The sequence below is a fragment of the Oncorhynchus keta genome, chromosome 15, assembly GCF_023373465.1.
Source record: "Oncorhynchus keta strain PuntledgeMale-10-30-2019 chromosome 15, Oket_V2, whole genome shotgun sequence".
In the NCBI taxonomy this organism is placed as follows: Eukaryota; Metazoa; Chordata; class Actinopteri; order Salmoniformes; family Salmonidae; genus Oncorhynchus; species Oncorhynchus keta.
In genome coordinates, this window is record NC_068435.1 from 35,593,310 (window position 1) to 35,618,680 (window position 25,371).

The following is a 25,371-nucleotide window of genomic DNA, read 5'->3' on the forward strand; positions in this document are numbered from 1 at the left end:
TATATAATTTCCCATTTTTTGCATGAAATATATCTCAGTATTTGAATTATTTATTTGATATCGTTGTTTTGCGAATCTTTATCAAGGGTGACTGTGTGGTGACTGTGGTGCCAAATTGCCACGCTTCCATCTACAAAGTCAAAGAGCAAAAGAAGGAAAGCAAATATTGTGAAAGTTGTTATTCAAAAATAAATCTAGTCAACCTGTTTAAGATTGGGTTGCGAAATAGAGCGGGTAACAATATTTTCAAAAACAATACGTAATCCCAGAGGACACCGCTCCTTTTACTGCATTACCTAATCCCATCAACCATTGCGGGAGGCGGGAACATGGCTGGTTGTCCACGCAACGTGCATGTCATTACAAAAAGTAACGCCCATCACATCATCTCAAACCAATAGGAAGCCTTAGAAATTACATCATTGTTATTTTCAGTATAGCAGCAGCATAGAAGTGGATAAAGTTCGTCTCCACGTTGGAAGTGCTAGAAAGTACATTGTATCGAGTGAGATACAGCATCTGCTTAGAAAAGGAAGGCCTTATTTCAGTTGGCAAATCGAATAAAACAATTCTTAATTGAAAAGACGTATATCGATTGAGGAAGTGAATATTTTTGTTTGATACTATTCTTCTTTTATCAAGTCTCAAGAAAAGTTTCCACGTAGGACATCAAAAGTTGTCCTCCGACTTGAGTTTCGAACATTAGTCAACTTGTCCTAAAATTGTTAAAAGATTGGGGACATCGGATTGCAGTTTATCACTCCAAATTGTTTATTGCAATTTCAACAGTTGATGCTTTTATTTTTTCCCAACAACTATCTTCGAGATAAAGACCAGTCAATTGATGCCCACCAAGATGGAAGCTACATTCTATGACGAATCGGTAAATGGTCAGCAAGGCGCAGTGGGTGGATATCATGGGTTTAACCCGAATAGTATGAAGCAGAGTATGACACTGAACCTCAACGACCCTAAAATGTTTAAACCTCATCTGCGGGCGAAAGCTATCGATATACTGACGTCCCCTGATGTGGGATTATTAAAACTGGCCTCTCCGGAATTGGAAAGGCTCATCATCCAGTCCTGCAATGGTTTAACGACTCCGACCCCAACTCAGTTCCTCTGTCCCAAGAACATCACCGACGAGCAAGAGGGTTTTGCTGAGGGTTTCGTGAGGGCGCTCGCGGAGCTTCATTATCAACAGCATATGCCTAATGGCAGTTGTGACTCTCAGACGAATGCTTCCAACGACATGGCATCCGCATCTACTGTATTGGACAGTCCTATACCCTACAGCTGCACCGTGCGCCCCGAGCCACCGGAATACACAAACTTGGGCCTTTTCAATCGGGCTGTCAGCTCTGCGTCGGCACCTACTGGCGACAGACACTCTTCCGCCAGTTACTCGTCCGTCCCGTCCCAAACCCACATCGAGACCCAGCTGCCAGCCCAGCACCCACGGCTACAGCCATTCAAAGAGGAGCCCCAGACGGTGCCCGAGATGAGCGGCGATACCCCTCCGATGTCTCCTATCGACATGGAGAGCCAGGAGAGGATAAAGGCCGAGAGAAAGCGCATGAGGAACAGGGTGGCCGCGTCTAAATGCCGGAAAAGGAAGCTGGAGAGGATCTCGAGGCTGGAGGACAGGGTCAAAAACCTGAAGACGCAACACACAGAGTTGGTCTCTTCTGCCAACGTGCTCCGGGACGAACTGGCACTGCTCAAACAGAAGGTCATGGACCATGTTAACAGCGGGTGCCAACTCATATTGACGCAGCAGCTCCAGGCGTTCTGAACAGCCATAAGACATTGCGGTTTGAGTGAGAGACTTTTCATTATGGGACCAAACGCAGCTCATATAGGGGCGTGTTCTTCGTCTTTGCGCGCTGACAGAATGGCGACAAGAAAAATAAACGTATTCGTGGAATAAATAGGCTAGTGGTGGCTACGGCCAACAAACAGTGGCAATGCCTGTTGATCGATTACGAGTTCTGACATTGTCTAGTATGTATATAGACCAAGTCTAGCACTGAGTTTTCTCACCAGCGACAAGTTGTACAATGTAACACTATAACGTTACGAGACATTGCTTTTTTTGACACACCTTGTGCGAGGATTGACCCAGAGGTGTTTGTGTACTAGGACTGACACAAAACTGCCTTACTTTCTTAACATTTACATTAATACCATTTTGTGAAAAGGTTCAAACAAATGTTAGACCTGAATGAATACTTTATCATAATACTATTTTTATGCCTGTCTTTTGAGCACTTCAGAAAATACAAATATACGACAAATACAATGTGGAATAAAAAGTCATGAATTGAGAATATTGTCTTTGTTATAATTATAAAGAATCGGGGTTTAAATAGCTTTTATTGGCGCAGAAAAAACGTTGAATAGTTCGTTCTTGGATGAACAGTGAATACATTTAATGTTTGTTAATTAACAGTAAAATGGGGACAGACTGACCATTGAATCACTCCAGTGTAGTATAATCGCTTGGTAGGGGACCGTGCTCCTCGACAACGATTGGACACCGTTTCGGAAATGAGCAGCAAGCAAGCCAAATATGGCAAGAGAGCTCTGGGAGCAGTTACGTTTTCTATGACGGTGGGTCAGGGTGTGCCTAAAATACTGTCTGTCTCCTGTTGTAAATGCTGGTTGGTACTAATAGTCTTACGACTGGTGTTTTAAGGAGCTGAGGTGCTATATAATACATTAAAATATCTTTGATAACGAGTTCCTATGACTGAGAAAAAAAACATTATTCAATAGTGTTGTGTAGATAGTGTAATGTGTTCAATAGATATGTTCAATAGATGTGTATATGTGTTCAATAGTGTCAACTACTGCCCCCTTTCACTGCTGCTTAAATGATTACCACTACGCTGCTATCCATTGGTTATTGATTGACATTCCCAAGTATCTATTCATACTGCTACTGGTCACTATTACTCCTGTTTACATGTACAGTGCATTTGAAAAGTGTTTTCCCCCACATTTTGTTATGTTACAACCTTATCAATTTTAGAATTTGTTTTTTTTCCCTTTAATCAATTTACACACAACCTCATAATGACAACGCACAAACAGGTTTGTATACATTTTTTGTAAATTTATATTAAAAATAAAAACAAATCACATTTACATAAGTATTCAGACCCTTTACTCAGTACTTTGTTGAAGCACCTTTGGCAGCGATTACAGCCTCGAGTCTTCTTGGGTATGACACTACAAGCTTGGCACACCTGTATTTGGGGAGTTTCTCCCAGTCTTCTTTGCAGATCCTCTCAAGCTATCTCGGGTTGGATAGGGAGCGTCGCTGCAAAGCCAGAGATGTACGATCAGGTTCAAGTCCAGGCTCTGCCTGTGCCACTCAAGGACATTCAGAGACTTGTTCCAAAGGCACCCCTGTGTTGTCTTGGCTGTGTGCTTAGGGTTGTTGTCCTGTTGGAAGGTGAACCTTCGCCCCAGTCTGAGCGCTCTGGAACAGGTTTTTATCAAGGATCTCTCTGTACTTAGCTCACTTCATCTTTCCCTGACTAGTCTCCCAGTCCCTGCCGCTGAAAAACATCCCCACAGCATGATTCTGCCACCACAATGTTTCACCGTAGGGGTGGCGCTAGGTTTCCTCCAGATATGACGCTTGGCATTTAGGCTAAAGAGTTCAATCTTGGTTTCATCAGACCAGACAATCTTATTTCTCATGGTCAGAGTCCAGTAGGTGCCTTTTGGCAAATTCCAAGCGGGCTGTCATGTGCCTTTTACTGAGGAGTGGCTTCCGCATTTCCACTCTAACATGATGACCTGATTGGTGAAGTACTGCAGAGATGGGAGAACATTCCAGAAGGATAACCATCCCCACAGAGAAACTCTGGAGCTCTGTCAGAGTGACCATCGGGTTCTTCATCACCTCCCTGACCAAGACCCTTCTCTGATTTCTCAGTTTGGCTGGGTGGTCAGCTCTAGGAAGAGTTTTGGTGGTTCCAAATTTCTTCCATTTAAAAGTGATGAAGGCCACTGTGTTCTTGTGGATCTTTTTCTTGGTACTCTTCCCCAGATCTGAGCCTCAACACAATGAGGTCTCTGAGCTCTACAGACAATTCCTTTGACTTCATGGCTTGGTTTTGCTCTGGCATGCACTGTCAACTGTGAGACCTTATATAGACAGGTGTGTGCCTTTCCAAATCATGTCCAATCAATTGAATTTACCACCAGTGGACTCCAATCAAGTTGTAGAAACATCAAGGATGATCAATGGAAACAGGATGCCCCTGAGCTCAATGTCAAGTCTCATAGCTAGGGTCTGAATACTTTAAATAAAAAAGGTATGTTTTTTAAAATTTATTTTTAATACATTTGCACAAAAATAATCTAAAAACCTGTTTTCACTTTGTCATTATGGGGTAATGTGTGTAGACGTCGGATTTTCTAAAAAACAAAAAACAATTTTAGAATAAGGCTGTAACGTATCAAAATTTGGAAAAAGTTGAGGGGTCTGAATACTTTCAGAATGCACCGTATATTTACATTTACATTTAAGTCATTTAGCAGACGCTCTTATCCAGAGCGACTTACAAATTGGGATATATAATACCATTAGTATATTACCATAAGTAGTTATCTATAACCCTGCTACCAGTCATGTTTTAGGCCAATATACATGTAAACAGGACTATCACGCCTACATGGACACTTGCACACCACTTATGATGCTGCCATACTGCTTACTATTATTATAAGGGATTCACAGCAAAGCTATGCTGAACAAATTTGCCTCAAGAACCCATGCGGTCCCTCAGGATAGATTTTCCTCCATCTTGGACATTTTGAAAAATCTTTGAAAAACTTCTCATGAACCATAAATCCAAATTATACCATCTCTTAACTTAGTTTGAGAAAAACTAAGGGATTGGTGACGAGATGGCTGAGTTATTGATAAATCAGGAAATCAGATTTTACATGTCCATTTAAAACCTTTGTAAACCCACAATGGCCTATCAACTTTGTAGGGTCATCAAATACATTACCATGATGAACCATGTTAAGTTTTGCTTTGATATCTTTAAAAAAGTTAGTCAAAGTGAATTGTTAAAAGTTTAAAGTAATCATAAAATAATCTTCACCTGGACTGAAAGTCTGATACACTCAGAATTTGGTATTTTGAATCATCAAAACAGTCCCTAAACAGTTTGAGAAAATAACATTAATGCATTCAAAGATGGCCATACTATACCAAGCACATATGCTAAAATGTGAAAAACAAAAATATAATAATAACTTCAAAGAAATCTTCTCATGAACCATGACACAAAATGTGGAATGTTGGCCCATGCTACATCTTTACTTAGCTTGAGAAAAGCTAAAGGGATTGGTAAAAAGATGGCAGTTACAAATCAAAAATCAGATTTGACGTGTCCATTTAAACCACAGTAAAGCCACTCCAAAGTGGCCTATCAACTTGAAACGCATCATCGCCATCATGGACGTCCTTAAGATGAACCTATAGATGCATGTTAGCACATATGCTAATAATACTTAAAACATATTCTCATGAACTCATGAAGTCAGATTGAGTCTATATACCAAATCTGGAGTCAATGAATTAGCCTAATGAATTTGACAATGATTAGTTGCTGCATTCAAAGTCGGCCACACTGCACCACTAGATGGCACCATATCACACCAGGGCTATAAAGAACTGAACCGATGGACATGGGCCATGAAACTTGGTAAGTAAACCTGACATATATGTCCTTACAAGCTGTGTGAACATAAAGTCACTGCAACCTTAGATGGCTGCACCAGACCAGTTGGTGGCACTATAGATGTCATTGGCAACAGTGGCACCATAAGATACTAGAGTAAATACTATTGGTCAAGTGGACTTTGATATTAAACAAGATCGCTGGTGTAAAAAAAATTATAATAATAACTAAACCACACATATATATATATATATATATATACACACACACAGACATATATACATATTTGTATGCATACTAATGCATGCATTGCTCTGACAAAGTACAGTGAACAAGGACCCAAGTGTACTACTCAGGCATAACTCTACAAGAGCATGTTAATATCGCAATAATAGGGCTGCAACATTTGTACACAGAGGCTTGGGAAATACAACAAATGTAACACTATTCTATCAAACAAATTAACTGACAAAATAAACCCACCAGAAGGTCAGAAATGCACACCTCCTCAAACGTATTAACATCACTAACGGTGCATTTAAAGGAGGGTCAGAGAGGCTATGGGAGAGATATCACTGTGTGCGCACCTGTGTAGACATGTTCGTGCCATAACAAGCTGTCTGTGACCACACCACACTGGGCCTTCATTCCTTCCTTTTCATTACAGCACAGCTCTGTGAGCCTTCAACACAGATCTACTGTGTGCATCTTAGGCTGGGTTTGCACTCTACCAAGCGTTCGAAAACATTATTGACACTAGTGTAAAGTTGTGGTGCGTGGTGAAGCGGTTGCAGAGCCTCTACGGAGTAGACCTTGTGGAGTGGAAATCCAGTCTTCGATATCATGATTCAAGGCAGGGTTTAGGGGCCATATGGATGCCTCAACACTGTGTTAAACTCTCCATTTGTCTCAGCCATACCCCCACCACAATCTGCCTGTCTATCCACCAGAGACTGTCTGTGTGTGTGTGTGTGTGTGTGTGTGTGTGTGTCTCAGCTGACGAGCAGACCATCCTTCCCTGCGAGGCATTGGCGGTGCACATGGTCCTGCTCCAGGTCCTCGTGACTGGGATGCCACAGCCGGGACAGAATCCGTTCCATGTTCAGGGCATACATGGTGTGAGAGGGCATCACACCTCGGTGGACCTACGTCAAGGAAAATCATGAACAATATAGTCGTTTGAGTTGATTTTTCTTTCACATACAATGACACAAATACCTTTTCAGCTTTCCTTTTGATTAGAGAGAAAAATGTTTGTGGAATGCGGTTGAAAAAGCCAATCAATTCAAATGTCAGAATGTTTTTTGTTATAGGTATATCATGTGACATAAGGCAGATTGAAGCTGTGATTCTCTCACCTGTAACGCTTCCAGGAGATCAAACATGCTGATCGGAGGGAGGGGCGCAAGGAGACTGTCGCCAGAACAGGCCAATAGGAGAGCAGCCTGCTACTCAGCATCGTCTTGTAATAGCTGAGGGGGCGGGCCGGCCAGACGAGATGCACTGTGAGGTGGGCAAGAGTACGGATGAGGAGAGGGAGTCAGAACAGACGAGCATGACAAGAGCCTAAAAGTAATTTATTAGTAAGGGGAAATTCTGCCTGGCCCTAAAACTGAAAAGGACCCTGCCTTTGTAAATAAAATAAAAATAAGTATTTTAAATGGACCTCTATCCAGTCTCCAAGTGATCCTTTTTGCAGTGTGCTGTATGGGCAGCTCTCCTACCTCACCTTACTGCTACTACTGGTGCTTCATGTACCTAAAGTATAGTATGTTGTTTGAACTAACAACCATTTAAGGTAAAACTGAAGTCTATAAAATGACTCTAAGTTGACCCTTGATGTTACATTTGAACAGAGCAGTTAAACTTTATTCTACTGTCCACCGCTTACCATATAGTTACTCATTAAAACGGTAATAGCCTAATAATTGCATTTTGTTTTCTATGCAATTCATTGATACAAGTAGATATGCAACCAGAGGGGGGAAAAAGCTGTAATAAAAAAATATAAACTCTTGACCACCTTTACTCCACACACAGAGACGCATTCAAAGCTCTCCCTCACCCTCCATTTGGCAAATCTGACCATAATTATATCGTCCTGATTCCTTCTTACAAGCAAAAACTAAAGCAGGAAGTACCAGTGACTTGGTCAATAAGAAAGTGGTCAGATGAAGCAGATGCTAAACTACAGGACTGTTTTGCTAGCACAGACTGGAATATGGTCCGGGATTCTTCCGATGGCATTGAGGAGCACACGTACATACATACCCCAACCAGAAGCCATGGATTACAGGAAACATCCACACTGAGCTAAAGGGAAGAGCTGCTGCTTTCAAGGAGCGGGAAGAATATAAGAAATCCTACTATGCCCTCCAATGAACCATCAAAACAGGTACAGCATCAATACAGGACTAAGATTGAATCGTACTACACCGGCTCCGATGCTCGTCGGATGTGGCAGTGCTTGCAAACTATTAGACTACAAAGGGAACCACAGCCCCAAGCTGCCCAGTGAGCCTATTTTTATTTATTTAAACCTTTATTTAACTAGGCAAGTCAGTAAGGAACAAATTCTTATTTACAATGACGGCCTACCAAAAGGCCTCCTGTGGGGACGGGGGCCTGGGATTAAAATAAATACAACATAAATATAGGACAAAACACGCATCACAACAAGAGAGACAACACCACATAAAGAGAGACCTAAGACAACACAGCATGGTAGCAACACCACATGATAGCAGCACAAAACATGGTACAAACATTATTGGGCAGTCAACAGCACAAAGGTCAAGAAGGTGGAGACAAAAATACAGCACACAAAGCAGCCACAACTGTCAGTAAGAGTGTACATGATTGAGTCATTGAATGAAGTGATTGAGATAAAACTGTCCAGTTTGAGTGTTTGTTGGAGCTCGTTCCATTCACTAGCTCCAGCAAACTGAAAAGAGGAGCGATCCAGGGATGTGTGTGCTTTGGGGACCTTTAACAGAATGTGACTGGTAGAACGGGAGTTGAATGTGGAGGATGAGGGCTGCAGTAGATATCTCAGACAGGGGGGAGTGAGGCCTAAGAGGGTTTTATAAATAAGCATCAAACAGCAGGTCTTGCGATGGGTATACAGAGATGAACAGAATACAGAGTAGTACAGAGTGCAGTGATGTGTCCTATAAATCTGCATTGGTGGCAAATCTGATGGCCGAATGGTAAAGAACATCTAGCCGCTCAAGAGCACCCTTACCTGCCGATCTATAAATGATGTCTCCTTAATCTAGCATGGGTAGGATGGTCATCTGAATCAGGGTTAGTTTGGCAGCTGGGGTGAAAGAGGAGCGATTATGATAAAGGAAACCAAGTCTAGATTTAACTTTAGCCTGCAGCTTTGATATGTGCTGAGACAAAGACAGTGCACAGTCTAGCCATACTCCCAAGTACTTGTATGAGGTGACTACTTCAAGCTCTAAACCCTCAGAGGTAGTAATAACACCTGGGGGAAGAGCAGCATTCTTTTTACCAAATCACATGACCTTTGTATTGTAGCTGTTCAGAAGGTTAAGGGCAGAGAAATCTTGTTGGATACACTAAGAAAGCTTTGTTGTAGAGCATTTAACACAACATCTGGGGAGTGGCCAGCTGAGTATAAGACTGTATCATCTGCATATAAATGGATGAGAGCGCTTCCTACTGCCTGAGCTGTTGTTGTTGATGATGTAAATTGAGAAGAGCGTGGGGTCTAGGATTGAGCTTTGGGGTACTCCCTTGGTGACAGGCAGTGGCTGAGACATCAGATTTTCTGACTTTATACACTGCACTCAGAGAGGTAGTTAGCAAACCAGGCCATAGACACCAATACTCCTTAGCCGGCCCACAAGAATGGAATGGTCTACCGTATCAAAATCTTTGGCCATGTCAATAAAAATAGCACAACATTGCTTAGAATCAAGGGCAATGGTGACATCATTGAGGACCTTTAAGGTTGCAGTGACACATCCATAACCTGAAAAGAAACCAGATTGCATACCAGAGAGAATACTATAGACATCAAGAAAGCCAGTCAGTTGATTATTGACAAGTTTTTCAACACTTTTGATAAACAGGGCAAAATAGAAATGGGCCTATAACAGTTAGGATCAGCTTGATCTCCCCCTTTAAATAAAGGACAAACTGTGGCTGCCTTCCAAGCAATGGGAACCTCCCCAGAAAGGAGAGACAGGTTAAAAAAGTTGGAGATAGGCTTGGCGATGATAGGGGCAGCAACCTTAAAGAAGAAAGGGTCTAAACCATATGTTTTTTGGGGTCAAGTTTAAGGAGCTCCTTTAGCACCTCAGACTCAGTGACTGCCTGCAGGGTGAAACTTTGTAGCAAGACAGGGGAAAAAAAGAGGGAGAAGCGTCGGGGATAGTCGCATTAGAAGGGGTGGGAGATGAGGAAATGTTGGACGGACAAGGAGGCATGGCTGAGACAAATAGGAATCCTGACTTAATGAAGTGGTGAATAAAGAGCTCAGCCATGTGCTTCTTGTCAGCAACAACCATCAAGGGACACATTAAGGGACATGGGCAGCTGTGAGGAGGGTTTATTCTCCAGAACTTCTTGGGGTTAGACCCACAGAGAGTAGAACTGCTCCTTAAAGTAACTACATTTGGCCTTCTGGATAGCCTGAGTTCACTTAATTGTCATTTGCCTGAATGATAGCCAGTCAACTTCAGTAAGCATGTGCCGAGCCTGTCGCCAAATGCAATTCTTGAGGTGGAGTAACTCTGACAGATCACGGTCAAACCAGGGGCTGAACCTGTTTTTAATTCTCATTTTCTCTATGGGGCGTGTTTGTTAACAATACCATTGAAAGTATCAAAAAGGAAGGTCCAAGCGTCTTAGACAGAGAGGATCAAGCTGATTCTATACCATTTTTACAGAGGCCAGTTCATGAAGGCTTGCACATTAAAGTTTTTTAGCAAGCGTCTATGACAAATCAGATGAGCTAAATTACTTCTATGCTTGTGTCAAGGAAAGTAACACATCAGCTGTTCCGGACAACTGTTTGATCACGCTCTCCATAGTCGATGTGAGTAAGACCTTTAAACATGTCAACATTCACAAGGCCAGACGGATTTCCTGGACGTGTAATCCGAGCATGCGCTGACAACTTAGCAAGTGTCTTAACTGACATCTTCAACCTGTCCATGACTGAGTCTGTAATACCAACATGTTTCAAGCAGACCACCATAGTCCCTGTGCCCAAGAACACTAAGGTAACCTGCTTAAATGACTACTGACCCGTAGCACTCACATCTGTAGCCATGAAGTGCTTTGAAAGGCTGGTCATGGCTCACAACACCAGCATCCCAGAAACTCTAGACCCACTCCAATTTGCATACCGCCCGAACAGATCCACAGATGACGCAACCTCTATTGCTCTCTACACTGCCCTTTCCCACCTGGACAAAAACACCTGTGAAAATGCTATTCATTGACTACAGCTCAGCGTTCGACACCATAGTGCCCTCAAAGCTTATCACTAAGCTAAGGACCCTGGGACTAAAACCTCCCTCTGCAACTGGATCCTGGAATTCCTGACGGGCCGCCCCCAGGTTGTAAGTGTAGGTAACAACACACCCGCCACACTGATCCTCAACACGGGGCCCCTCAGGGGTGCGTGCTCAGTCCCCTCCTGTACTCCACATTCACTCATGACTGCATGGCCAGGCATGACTTCAACAGCATCAGCAAGTTTGCAGATGACAACAACAGTAGGCCTGATCACAAACAATTATGAGACAGCCTATAGGGAGAAGGTCAGAGACCTGGCAGTGTGGTGCCAGGACAACAACTTCTCCCTCAACATGATCAAGACAAAGAAGATGATTGTTGACTATAGTTAAAGGATGTCCGAGCACGCCCCCAGTGGAGCAGGTTGAGAGCTTCAAGTTCCTTGGTGTCCACATCACAAACAAACTATCATGGTCCAAACACATTAATAACCTCTTGGAACTCCCTCTCCTGGATAATTGTCATCAATTGACATTAGCATAACACAACAGACAAAAAAATATTACTAGAAAATATTCATATTCATGAAATCACAAGTGAAATATATTGAAACACAGCTTAGCCTTTTGTTAATCACCCTGTCATCTCAGATTTTGAAATTATGCTTTACAGCCAAAGCAAGACAAGCATTCGTGTAAGTTTATTGATAGCATAGCATAGCATTATGCCTAGCTAGCAGCAGGCAGCTTGGTCACGAAAATCAGAAAAGCAATCAAATTAAATTGTTTACCTTTGATGAGCTTTGGATGTTTTCACTCAAGAGACTCCCAGGTAGACAGCAAATGTTCATTTTGTCCCATAAAGATGATTTTTATAGCCGAAACACCTCCGTTTGTACTTCACGTTTGGTTGAGAAATCCACCGGAAACTGCGGTCATGACAATGCCGAAACATATTCCAAATTAGATCCATAATATCGACAGAAACATGGCACATGTTTTTATAATCAACCTCAAGGTGTTTTTCAAATATCTATTCGATAATATATCAACCGGGACAGATGGCTTCTTAGTAGGAAAGAGAGAAACAATGGCCGCATTTGTCTTTTACGCACAAAACACTCAGAGAGCCTCCAGGTGACCACTGACGCAATGTTGTCATTCAGGCTTCAAAATAAAAACCTGAAACTATGTATTGTGACACGAGACACATTAGGGAAGCCATAGAAAAAGGAATCTGGTTGATATCTCATTAACTGCTCAATAGGGATGCATAGGAACGCAGAGCTTTATAATTAAGAGTCCTTTCCGGATTGGATTTTTCTCAGGCTTTCACCTGCAATATCAGTTCTGTTATACTCACAGACAATATTTTGACAGTTTTGGAAACTTTAGAGTGTTTTCTATCCTAAGCTGTCAATTATATGCATATTCTAGCATCTTGTCCTGACAAAATAGCCCGTTTACTTTGGGGAACATTATTTTTCCAAAAATGAAAATAGCGCCCCTAGTTTCAAGAGGTTAAGACAGTCGTGAAGAGGGCACGGCAAAGCCTATTAACCCTCGGGAGACTGAAAAGATTTGGCATGGGTCCTCAGATCCTCAAAAGGTCCCACAGCTGCATCATCCTGACTGGTTGCATCACTGCCTGGTATGGCAACTGCTCGGCCTTCGACCGCAAGGCACTACAGAGGGTAGTGCGTATGGCCCAGTACATCACTGTGGCCATGCTTCCTGCCATCCAGTACCTCTATACCAGGCGGTGTCAGAGAAAGGCCCTAAAAATGGTCAAAGACTCCAGCCACCCTAGTCATTGACTGTTCTCTCTGCTACCGCACGGCAAGCTGTACCGGAGCACCAAGTCTAGGTCCAAAAGGCTTCTTAAAAGCTTCTACCCCCAAGCCATAAGACTGCTGGAAAAAGAATCAAGGGCTACACAGGCCCTTCTTTTACACTGCTGCTACGCTCTGTTTATTATCTATGAATAGTCACTTTAACTCTTTAACCTACATGTAAATAACCTTAAATATTACCTCCACTAACCGGTGCCCCTGCACATTGACTCTGTACCGGTACCCCATGTATATCGCCTCGCTATTATTATTTTACTGCTGCTATTTAATTATTGGTTACTTTTTATTTTCAATGTTTTACCTAAAAATAAAATCTTAAAAACTTCTTAAAGCATTGTTGGTTAAGCAGGGCGGCAGGTAGCCTAGTGGTTAGAGCATTGGGCCAGTAACCAAAAGGTTGCTGTATCAAATCCCCGAACTGAAAAGTTAAAAATCTGTCGTTCTGCCCATGAAGGCAGTTAACCCACTGTTCCCGGTAGGCCATTATTGTAAATAAGGATTTGTTCTTAACTGACTTGCCTAGATAAATAAAGGTGGAATAAAAATGTAAGGGCTTGTACGTAAGCATTTTACTGTAAAGTCTACCTACACTGTTTGTATTTGGCGCATGTGATAAATAACACTTGATTTGATACTTTGTTGAACATTTTTCTAGTTGATTTAAGGCAGCTGAACGCTGCAGAAAGACAATTAACCTCATTACCAATCTGTGACAATGTGGTAGGCTGCCAGGCTGTTCTTCAAGTGGGGCTGGGGGTGACATCACTGCCGAAGGCGTAGGGGAAGTGTCCATCACGCAGTCTGTAGGCCTTCCTCCTGGACACCACAGCAGTCAGCATGTCCTTCAGGTGGTTCTGTGGTAGTGGAGGGAACGACATTTGAGTGAAGTGTGTGTATGGGGAGGGGGGATCCTGAGTGGACTGATACAACTTGCTGTTGGAAGGGGTACAAAGCCTGTCTCAAAGCAAAAAGTAACCTGTGCTACATGAGAAACATGAAGTCTTACAACCATTCTCATATCTTGTACTAGTATCCCATAAAAACACACACTCGACACATACCTCCACTGCGTGGACCATGGTGCTGACGGCGTCCTCCGTGACGTTGTCCAGGCCCAGCTCAAAAGCGGTGACCATCATGCGGGCCTCCAGCTGGTCCCGGGTGGGCAGCAACAGGGTGTGGGCACTAAGTCTCAGCTCCTCTTCCTCACTCCCAACCTCCCGCGGGCTGAAGGCCTGGGCCGCACTCAGAGGGTTCTGGGGCTGGAAGCGATGCTGGACACGCAACGGGTCACACGCACGGAATTATACTTCCCATTTGGAGAGGTCTGAAGTTTATAAACCATGTATTACTGCCACCTCCCATTATGCATTATTGAAGGACAACAACTCACATCAAATTTCTGTCTGAAGGAGAACTTATTTTTTCCTTTGGCAGGCTTGCCAGGCTTGGAGGCTGAGCTACCTGCCCACTGCAAAGATCCAGCACCCTCTGGAAAAGGGAATGGGTTGCAGTCAGGTTTGTGGTCAACATACAGATGTGTGGTATCCATCAATAGTAATATACTCGATGGAAACCCTACCTGGTGTGGCGACGATTATCTGACAACGTGTGAGAATGGCCAGGAGAAAGTCATTGTGGACATGAACTGAGAGAGAGAAAGAAAAATTAGTAGAGTTTGATTGAAATTATTTTCTTTTTTTTTTTTTTGCACTGAGCAGACAAGCTCTGGTCCATACGCTTGTGTCAGCTCGTAGTGCAAATAGGACGCATGTGCATGGCTAGCGGCTGTAAACAAAGTGCTCTCATTTCATATTTTGGAGAACGGACAACTGAAGAATTCAGTGAAAAGTTCAATCAGAACTCTAGTAACATCTTAACTTTGGTGAGTAATGAAAGTATATTGAAGCCAGTCACTAAAAAAATTGTTGATGGGGCATGAATGGAAAGATGCAAGTCGCTGACATGGACCAGAGTTGGTTTAAAACCCTTGTTTGCTGATGCTATGTATTGGTCAGTGAGACGTTTTGAAGCCCCAGGTCACCCATATTGTCACTCCCCAGAAGAAGCAGTCCTCCAAATGTATTTCGATTCAAATGGACAAAATGACATGTCATTATAGGTTTTGGGGGCAGTAATATTAGAACTTTCCAAAAAGTATACTTAAAGTTTTTATATATTTTTTTACATTTTATTTTAATATAAAAGTATGCATTATGGTCCTTCTGATATAAAAGTATGCATTAAGGTGCGTCTATATTAAGTAATATAATAAGGCAAAAATACATTTAGACATTAATAAATGCATTTTTAAAGCTTCCAAAATATTTTTTTACAACAGTGGGGAGTGCCTAGATGAAGGCGGGGGCTTCAAAACAGGCCTTTCCCAAAATGCACCTTGGCCTTTCCAACTCTGACCCAATATATGCAGTTTAAGATGGAAGTTTACTTACACTTAGGTTGGAGTCATTAACTTCTTGGTGACTGGGGGCAGTATTGAGTAGCTTGGATGAATAAGGTGCCCAGAGTAAACTGCCTGCTTCTCAGCCATAAAAGCTAGAATATGCATATAAGTAGTATAATTGGATTTTTTAAAAACACTCTGAAGTTTCTAAAACTGTTTGAATGATGTCTGAGTATAACAGAACTCATATGGCAGGCAAAAACCTGAGAAAAAAATCCAACCAGGAAGTGGTAAATCTGAGGTTTGTAGTTTTTCAACTCAGTGCCATTCCAATATACAGTGTCTGTGTGGTCATTTTTGCACTTCATAAGGCTTCCACTAGATGTCAACAGTCTTTAGAACCTCGTTTCAGGCTTCTACTGTGAAGGGGGCTGAATGAGAGGGGAATTGAGCCAGGTGTCTGGCAGAGTGCCATGGGCTCGTGACTCAAGTTCATGTGAGAGTTACCTCGCGTTCCATTGCTTTTCTACAGACAAAGGAATTTTCCGGTTGGAACATTATTGAAGATTTATGATAAAAAAACATCCTAAAGATTGATTCTATACTTCGTTTGACATGTTTCTACAGACTATAACGGAACTTTTTGGACTTTTCGTCTGACCTTTCCGCTGGACTTGCACGCGCGTTGCGAGTTTGGATTTGTTTACCAAGCACGCTAACAAAAGGAGGTGTTTGGACAAAAATGATATACTTTATCGAACAAATCAAACATTTATTGTGTAACTGGGATTCCTGGGAGTGCATTCTGATGAAGATCAAAGGTAAGTGAATATTTATAATGCTATTTCTGACTAATGTTGACTCCACAACATGGAGGATATCTTTATGGCTTGTTTGGGCTCTGAGAGCTTCACTCAGATTATTGCAAGATATGCTTTTTCCGTGTTTTTTTCTGAAATCTATCGCAGCCGTTACATTAAGGAGAGGAACAGTAGCGTCCCACCCTGCCAACAGCCAGTGAAAGTGCAGGGCGCCAAATTCAAAACAACAATCTCATAATTAAAATTCCTCAAGATTACAAGTATTTTACACCATTTTAAAGATACAATTCTCGTTAATCCAGCCACAGTGTCTGATTTCAAAAAGGCTTTACAGTGAAAGCACCACAAACAATTGTTAGGTCACCACTAAGTCACAGAAAAACAGCAATTTTTCCAGCCAAAGAGAGAAGTCACAAAAAGCAGAAATATAGATAAAATTAAATCACTAAAATGTGATTATCTTCATCAGATAACACTCATAGGACTTCATGTTACACAATACATGTATGTTTTGTTCGGTAAAGTTCATATTTATATCCAAAAATCTGAATTTACATTGGCACATTATGTTCAATAGTTCCAAAACATCCGGTGATTTTGCAGAGAGCCACATCAATTTACAGAAATTCTCATAATAGACATTGATAAAAGATACAAGTGTTATACATGGAATTTTAGATCCACTTCTCCTTAATGCAACCGCTGTGTCAGATTTCAATTCTTTTTTGGGAAAAAGCACACCATGCAATAATCCGAGTATGGTGCTCAGACGACAAATCAAGCCCAACAGATATCCGCCATGTTGGAGTCAACAGAATTCAGAAATAGCATTATAAATATTCACTTACCTTTGATGATCTTCATCAGAATGCACTGCCAGGAATCCCAGTTGCACAATAAATGTTTGTTTTGTTCCATCATTTATGTCCAAATACCTCCTTTTGTTAGCGCGTTCATTACACAATCCAAACTCACGACGCACGGTCACTACCAGCAGACAAAAAGTCAAAAAGTTCTGTTACAGTCCGTAGAAACACGCCAAACGATGTATGAAATCAATATTTAGGATGTTAACATAAATGTTCAATAATGTTCCAACCTGAGAATTCCTTTGTCTGTAGAAAAGCAATGGAACAGAGCTCGCTCTCACGTGAACGTGCGAGACTGAGCTCGTGGCTGCTGGCAGACCTCTGACTCATTCCCCTCTCATTCGCCCCCACATCACAGTAGAAGCATCAAACAAGGTTCTAAAGACTGTTGACATCTAGTGGAAGCCTTAGGAAGTGCAATATGACCCCATAGACACTGTATTCGATAGGGCAAGAGTTGAAAACCTACAAACCTCAGATTTCCCACTTCCTGGTTGGATTTTTTCTCAGGTTTTTGCCTGCCATATGAGTTCTGTTATACTCACTGACATCATTCAAACAGTTTTAGAAACTTCATACCGTTTTTTATCCAAATCTACTAATTATATGCAGATTCTAGCTTTTATGGCTGAGTAGCAGGCAGTTTAATTTGGGCACGCTTTTCATCCAAAATTCCCAATGCTGCCCCCTACCCTAGAGAAGTTAAACAATTTAAAAGCAAATTTGTGGAGAGTTTGAAAAACAAGTTTTAATGACTCCAACCTAAGTGTATGTAAACTTCTGACTTCCAACTGTATATATAGACCCGTTCCAAACAGACCCGAGGACAACCTGTATAGACCTAGTCAGATCCAGACTTGGTCCTATCCGAGTGAGGGAGCAGAGTTACTTTATTAACCGGAGGTGATAAAGTGCGAGAAGAGACAGTCTAGCAGGTGGGGCAGGGCAGTACTGTGAGGAACACAGGGAGGAAGGAACCAACAAGCTACACACTCCAGAAAAGCATCGCTCGGTGTGCGTAGCCCCTTCAAGAAAAGTCTTAATTACACATACCCGAGACAATCATATCAAATCTGACCCAGACCCGAGACACTATTTATAATTCTGGATCCAGACCCACTTAGGTCCCAGTTCGGGTCTCAGGCAATGTTACCTCTAACCTGCAGGCTCGCAGCTCCCGGGAATGCCCCCAGAAGAAATAACAGCCCGCATAGAGAAGCACGACATTGAACTTCACTCAAATGTTCACTAACACTATGAACATTTCCCTTTACTATAGGAATTGCGATCGAATCAATGCAATGTTAGCCACTTTCAATGCAACGTACCGAAACAAAAAAGTATGCAAGAGATTTTGTTTAAGGCAGAACGCATCAGAGTAGGGTTATATTACATTGATAGGCCTGAGACCCGAGTTAGACATAACCAATCAGAGCTGCAGTAGACTTATATGCAATTAAACTATTACCATATATTGATCTGTGCCATTCCCTTTTAACTGGACTGTGTTTACAGCATGAGACCAAAGTGAGAGCTGCATGTAGCCACATGCGCACATTTGTTCATATCCTTTGCTAGTTGGCCCGGGTATCCTGGAAGGACATTGACCTCATCCCGTCAGTTGAGGATGCCTGGTCATTCTTTAAGAATAACTTCCTCACCATTTTAGATAAGCATGCTCCGTTCAAAAATGCAGAACTAAGAACAGATACAGCCCTTGGTTCACTCCAGACCTGACTGCCCTCGACCAGCACAAAAACATCCTGTGGCGGACTGCAATAGCATCGAACAGTCCCCGCGATATGCAACTGTTCAGGGAAGTCAGGAACCAATGCACGCAGTCAGTCAGGAAAGCTAAGGCCAGCTTCTTCAGGCAGAAGTTTGCATCCTGTAGCTCCAACTCCAAAAAAGTTCTGGGACACTGTGAAGTCCATGGAGAACAAGAGCACCTCCTCCCAGCTGCCCACTGCACTGAGGCTGGGAACACGGTCACCACCGACAAATCCATGATTATCGAACAAGCATTTCACGGCTGGCCAGGCCTTCCGCCTGGCTACTCCTACCTCAGCCAACAGCTCCGCCCCCCCGCAGCTCCTCGCCCAAGCCTCTCCAGGTTCTCCTTTACCCAAATCCAGATAACAGATGTTCTGAAAGGGCTGCAAAACCTGTACCCGTATAAATCAGCTGGGCTTGACAATCTGGACCCTCTATTTCTGAAACTATCCGCCCCCATTGTCGCAACCCCTATTACCAGCCTGTTCAACCTCTCTTTCATATCGTCTGAGATCCCCAAGGATTGAAAGCTGCTGCAGTCATCCCCCTCTTCAAAGGGGGAGACATCCTGGACCCAAACTGTTATACAGACCTATATCCATTCTGCCCTGCCTATCTAAGGTCTTCGAAAGCCAAGTCAACAAACAGGTCACTGACCATCTCGAATCCCACCGTACCTTCTCCGCTATGCAATCTGGTTTCTGAGCCGGTCACGGGTACACCTCAGCCACACTCAAGGTACTAAACGACATCATAACCGCCATCGATAAAAGACAGTACTGTGCAGCCGTCTTCATCGACCTTGCCAAGGCTTTCGACTCTGTCAATCACCAGATTCTTATCGGCAGACTCAGTAGCCTCGGTTTTTCGGATGACTGCCTTGCCTGGTTCACCAATTACTTTGCAGACAGAGTTCAGTGTGTCAAATCGGAGGGCATGCTGTCCGGTCCTCTGGCAGTCTATGGGGGTACCACAGGGTTCAATTCTCGGGCCGACTCTTTTCTCTGTATATATCAATGATGTTGGTCTTGCTGAGGGCGATTCCCTGATCCACCTCTACGCAGACGACACCATTCTATATACTTTCGGCCCGTCATTGGACACTGTGCTATCTAACCTCCAAACGAGCTTCAATGCCATACAACACTCCTTCCGTGGCCTCCAACTGCTCATAAACGCTAGTAAAACCAAATGCATGCTTTTCAACCGATCGCTGCCTGCACCCGCATGCCCGACTAGCATCACCACACTGGATGGTTCCGACCTTGAATATGTGGACACCTATAAGTACCTAGGTGTCTGGCTAAACTGCAAACTCTCCTTCCAGACCCATATCAAACATCTCCAATCGAAAATCAAATCAAGAGTCGGCTTTCTATTCCGCAACAAACCTCCTTCACTCACGCTGCCAAGCTTACCCTAGTAAAACTGACTATCCTACCGATCCTCGACTTCGGCGATGTCATCTACAAAATGGCTTCCAACACTCTACTCAGCAAACTGGATGCAGTTTATCACAGTGCCATCCGTTTGGTCACTAAAGCACCTTATACTACCCACCACTGCGACTTGTATGCTCTAGTCGGCTGGCCCTCGCTACATATTCGTCGCCAGACCCACTGGCTCCAGGTCATCTACAAGGCCATGCTAGGTAAAGCTCCGCCTTATCTCAGTTCACTGGTCACGATGGCAACACCCATCTGTAGCACGCGCTCCAGCAGGTGTATCTCACTGATCATCCCTAAAGCCAACACCTCATTCGGCCGCCTTTCGTTCCAGTACTCTGCTGCCTGTGACTGGAACGAATTGCAAAATCGCTGAAGTTGGAGACTTTTATCTCCCTCACCAACTTCAAACATCAGCTATCTGAGCAGCTAACCGATCGCTGCAGCTGTACATAATCTATTGGTAAATAGCCCACCCATTTTCACCTACCTCATCCCCGCAGTTTTTATTTATTTACTTTTCTGCTCTTTTGCACACCAATATCTCTACCTGTACATGATCATCTGATCATTTATCACTCCAGTGTTAATCTGCAATATTGTAATTATTCACCTACCTCCTCATGCCTTTTGCACACATTGTATATAGACTCCCTTTTTTCTACTGTGTTATTGACTTGTTAATTGTTTACTCCATGTCTGTGTTGTCTGTTCACACTGCTATGCTTTATCTTGGCCAGGTCGCAGTTGCAAATGAGAACTTGTTCTCAACTAGCCTACCTGGTTAAATAAAGGTGAAATAAAAATTTTAAAAATTAAAAGTTAGTGACTTATTAGCCCAGTTATAGATCATTTGTAGTCAGCAATGGGGGAGTGATTGATTCCTACAAAAGCACAAAACATGTGCATTTGTGGCCTTTTTTGAAAGTGAAGTGTTGTATTTTGCAACAGGCTTGAATAAGCCAAGTAGCCAACAGGCAGAGGGTAGCATAATTTGTCTTTCCTGTAATAATGGTATGGGAATAATGATGCATTTTATTTTCAAGTGGTTTGTTGCAACAAACACAATAACATTTTCATCCTTATCTGAAGAACAAGAAGAACAAGTGGATACACAAGTTAATGTCAAGCCCTGCATGTTTTTTTTCTAAAGTCTCATGGAATGTAATGCCTACATTGAACACCAACCATCGGCTGCTACCGTAGGCTGAATGACAGAACAGCTATTTCCATTCCATTAAAATGTTAGGCCTACATGATGATCAAATAGCCACAGTAGCCTACTTGTGTTGATAATAGGATATGTAGAAGGGCGAGCCGGTCAAGGATCGATTCAGACAAGGTGGTAAAATTGTACGACAAGCGACAGTTTATTCAGAGTGAAGATATCTGGTACACGTAAATACGGCTCGCATAGAACAGCAGGAAAAGAGGCCGTTAACAATCAGCACAACCCTAATATACGGCACAGAAAGTAGGTTGATTCTAGAAGATCGGATCTTTGGATTGGTTCAGGCTGGGTGTAGTCTGTAGTCTTCCGCCATTGGCTCAGTTGTCTGTCCGTCATCGTATAATCCTCTTCGGGCACACAGTGTTCGGTTAAAAGGGAGATTATGTGTGTGCGCTGGTTTGGCAGTTAGTGTGTAATGTGGGAGCTATCCTGTAGGGGACCCCACAGGCTTTACTGTGAGTTGTAGCCATGTATTTAGCAGTAGGCTGATCACTTGCATAAGAAAATAGCAATTCTTTACACTTGACCACTTAAAACTGTAACTTAAAGCGGTTACTGCCTCGTCGTTCACAGTAAACACTCGCTGGAAGTCACACAGCAGTTTCTAAATGTTCAAGTTTGCGCTAAGCAGATCTGAAATTTTCTCAGTGCATACATTTCTGTATGAAGACCTCTAGTCCAACCCACATAAACAGTCAGAGAATGTTGAATAATTTCTCCACTAACCGTTGTCTTGTGCCAAAAAGCGACGAGCCTCGATGTCAAACTCTTCCTTGCTTATCTTGTGTTTGAACCACAGTTTCAAGTTCGCCCAGTAACTATAAGAGATGCAATTGAGGAAATGAACATTCATGACAACGTTAGCTAAACATTCAGTAAAGTTAACGTAAAAGCGTGCGCATACTAGGTTCGATTTGCTCCTGGCAGAACTTGGCTTGGCGAAGTGAACGTCTGTGCCTCGCATACCCTCTTAAAATACCTTCACTTGAGAAATTGCAATATTACGGTTTGTCCCTCAAGACAACGTAGCAACATAGCCAGTATACACTTCCTCAAAATAGTCAGAATGAATATAAGATTAATTCATAAATTGTCATTCATTTTGACGTTTTTGCAGGAGAGGCCTTAGTCGAGCCATATTACATCTAACAGATGTTTGTTGCAGCATTTCTGAAGTAATAAAGTAGTCATCTCTCGTTGAACAACAACACGTAGTTCCCACTCCTACAAGGGGGAGTAGACCGAACTTCGACTTGGGAGAGTATTCGAACACGCCTGGTGTTCAAATTGATTACGTTCGTTGTGGAACAAGCGTTGAGTTCAGTCAGTCGTCCTGATGAGTCGTTCCCAGCTAGCTAGTTTATGCTTGTGGCTAGAAACTTATCTGCTGAAGGTTGGTCTTGGGACTGTTCAGAATTATTCCATTTTAATCTGATTCATTTTTATTTTTCTACCTTTTACACTTGTACCTTTATACGTCATACCTGTATACAGGTTGAACATTGCCGATTTTGACACTCAAACTCATAAATTGGAACGCAGTGGCTGTACAGTAACATGCTATACCTGACTTCAGAGCTCAGGGTCTCCGCTTCACAGTTCTGTATGGGTTTTGACCGACAGACTTTCTGAACTTGAGCACTGAGTGCCACAAGAAGTTGACCCCATCCCTCCTGCTAATTGGGACTTTTGCAAATGTTTTGTTTTCTGAGCGAGGGAAATGGTGTAAATAACGAGGACACCCGTGAGGCCAAATGTGCACTGAACATCTCCATATCACAAAACTCATGTAATATACTGTGTCAACGTTTATGATCACCAAAAGTACGATCTGCTTCGCTGAATTGCCTTGTGAAAGATTAACACTGTAAAATCGTATTTATATAATCATGTTGCAAATTATACCCACCTGACCCAGATTGCGATTTTATAATGGTTGGGTAAACAGTAGAACAAAAACGCCACAAAACTAACTGTTCCGGATGGATGCGGACGCCTTTACTCGCACAATTTGACATCTACCTAAGATGTTTGGTGCAGTATTTCTCAAGTGGAAAAATGTACATGAAAACTAGTCATCTGTCGTCGAATGACAAACACCTAATTGAAAAATCCCTACTGATGACCAATCACTGACGAAGGGGCGTAGACTTTGAATATCGAACTTCGACTTGCCTCAAGAAAAAGTGTGCGCGCTCGGAACAGCCTAAAAACCCTGCCGAACGCCCAACGTTTTTGTTTGTTTGTTTATATGCGCGAATCGTGTACTCCGGAGTCAATATTCACGTGATAAAAGGGAATTCCTATCGACCACAAATTGCTGTTTGGAGCACCGGGGCGTCGTTTGATATTACTACTTTTTCCATAACGACAATACAAGTTTGACGTTGGGCGAAAAAAATTATGTTCATAATGTACCTATGACAATTGTCTACAGACATGTCGATAACCAGACTTTAGACTTGCTTTCAATAAGAATAACAGTCATTACACATATACTTTTTAAAAGTAGTGTTGAACGGTAAATTGGCTAAAACAAGCAGACAAGAAAATTGCATTTGTAAAAAGAGCCAATGGGGTAACCTAGGTAACCACAGGTTGTTTTACCCACAGGCGGGCGATGTCGCGATGTTATACCAATGGGTGTGTTGGTAAATTCACTCTGGAGTGTCAAGCCGTTTTGAGCTCCCGAATGGCACAGTGGTCTGAGGCACTGCATCTCAGTGCCTCAGTCCCTGGTTCGAATTCAGGCTGTATCACATCCGGCAGTGGTTGAGATAGGGCAGCGCACAATTAGCCCAGCATCATTCGGGGTTGGCCATCATTGTAAATAAAAATTTATTCTTAACTGACTTGCCTGGTTAAATAAAGGTTAAATGTACAAAATAATTATTTAAAAGCACCCAAGCTAAATGGCTAAATAAAGCTAGTTTGCTAGTTACTTCCAGACACAAATAAGATAACACCTCACTCTGACCATTTCACTCACCCTGGCAACAATTTTAATATTTATTTTTGCCGAAATGTACAGACACCGGTCATATTAAACGGGTGTTGCGCGTTCGGAAATGCATCAGTTACTCTGCACTCTAGCACTCAGGCAAGAAGCTCAAAAATCGAGCAGATAGCCAGAGCGAATTTACGAACGCACCCATAATACCGACTGGGAAACAAGCTACAGGCTTTAGCTAGCTAGATAATACATAGCCGTTAGCAGAGAGCTAGTTTTAGCTATCCATTTGTGCCCGATTAAAACAACTTTCGAAATAGGAAAGTTAAAAAGAAAAGTGTAAGGACAACATCAAATCAACCAATGGTTGGTTGCTTACTTACTGTTTAACAGTATCACCAATTGCTTCAGTTAAATGTTTCTTGGCAATTTCAAGCTCAGTCGCATGGGCTGCCATAACGACGTCTATACAAGTGTTGCACGTAATCATTCCGCGCCTGGGCTGCATCTTCTTTTTTTCTGTTATCGGAAATGTGTGCATCAGCAAAAGGTGTAATAGCGCCACCTATATGAACATGGAATATAGGAAAACACACACACACACACACACACACACACACACACACACACACACACACACACACACACACACACTTCTGCAATTACCATTTCCTGCCAGCAGAGAGCACACATGCCTCAAGAGACAGTGCTGTGTATTATAAACAGTGCATTCGGAAAGTATTCAGACCCCTTGACCTTTTCCACATTTTGTTACCTTACCTTAGTTTTTTCCCCTCATCAATCGACACACAATACCCTACA

General features: G+C 42.6%; 2 protein-coding genes across 2 annotated transcripts; one reads left to right on the forward strand and one right to left on the reverse strand.

Annotated features, from left to right (window-relative positions):
- Positions 1–424: 424 nt before the first annotated feature.
- LOC118394851 (transcription factor Jun-like) lies at positions 425–2,330 on the forward strand. Its single transcript, XM_035788447.2, has one exon. It carries the CDS (start codon positions 845–847, stop codon positions 1,793–1,795), a length of 951 nt encoding a protein of 316 aa, XP_035644340.1. The 5' UTR covers positions 425–844; the 3' UTR covers positions 1,796–2,330.
- Positions 2,331–5,912: 3,582 nt separating this feature from the next.
- On the reverse strand, positions 5,913–25,017 carry LOC118394852 (transcriptional adapter 1-like). Its single transcript, XM_052463935.1, has 8 exons — positions 24,933–25,017; positions 22,326–22,417; positions 14,639–14,704; positions 14,450–14,547; positions 14,118–14,330; positions 13,760–13,910; positions 7,070–7,214; positions 5,913–6,856 (listed from the first exon to the last, which is right to left on the reverse strand). Exons 1-6 carry the CDS (start codon positions 25,004–25,006, stop codon positions 13,797–13,799), a joined length of 657 nt encoding a protein of 218 aa, XP_052319895.1. The 5' UTR covers positions 25,007–25,017; the 3' UTR covers positions 5,913–6,856; positions 7,070–7,214; positions 13,760–13,796.
- Positions 25,018–25,371: the final 354 nt, after the last annotated feature.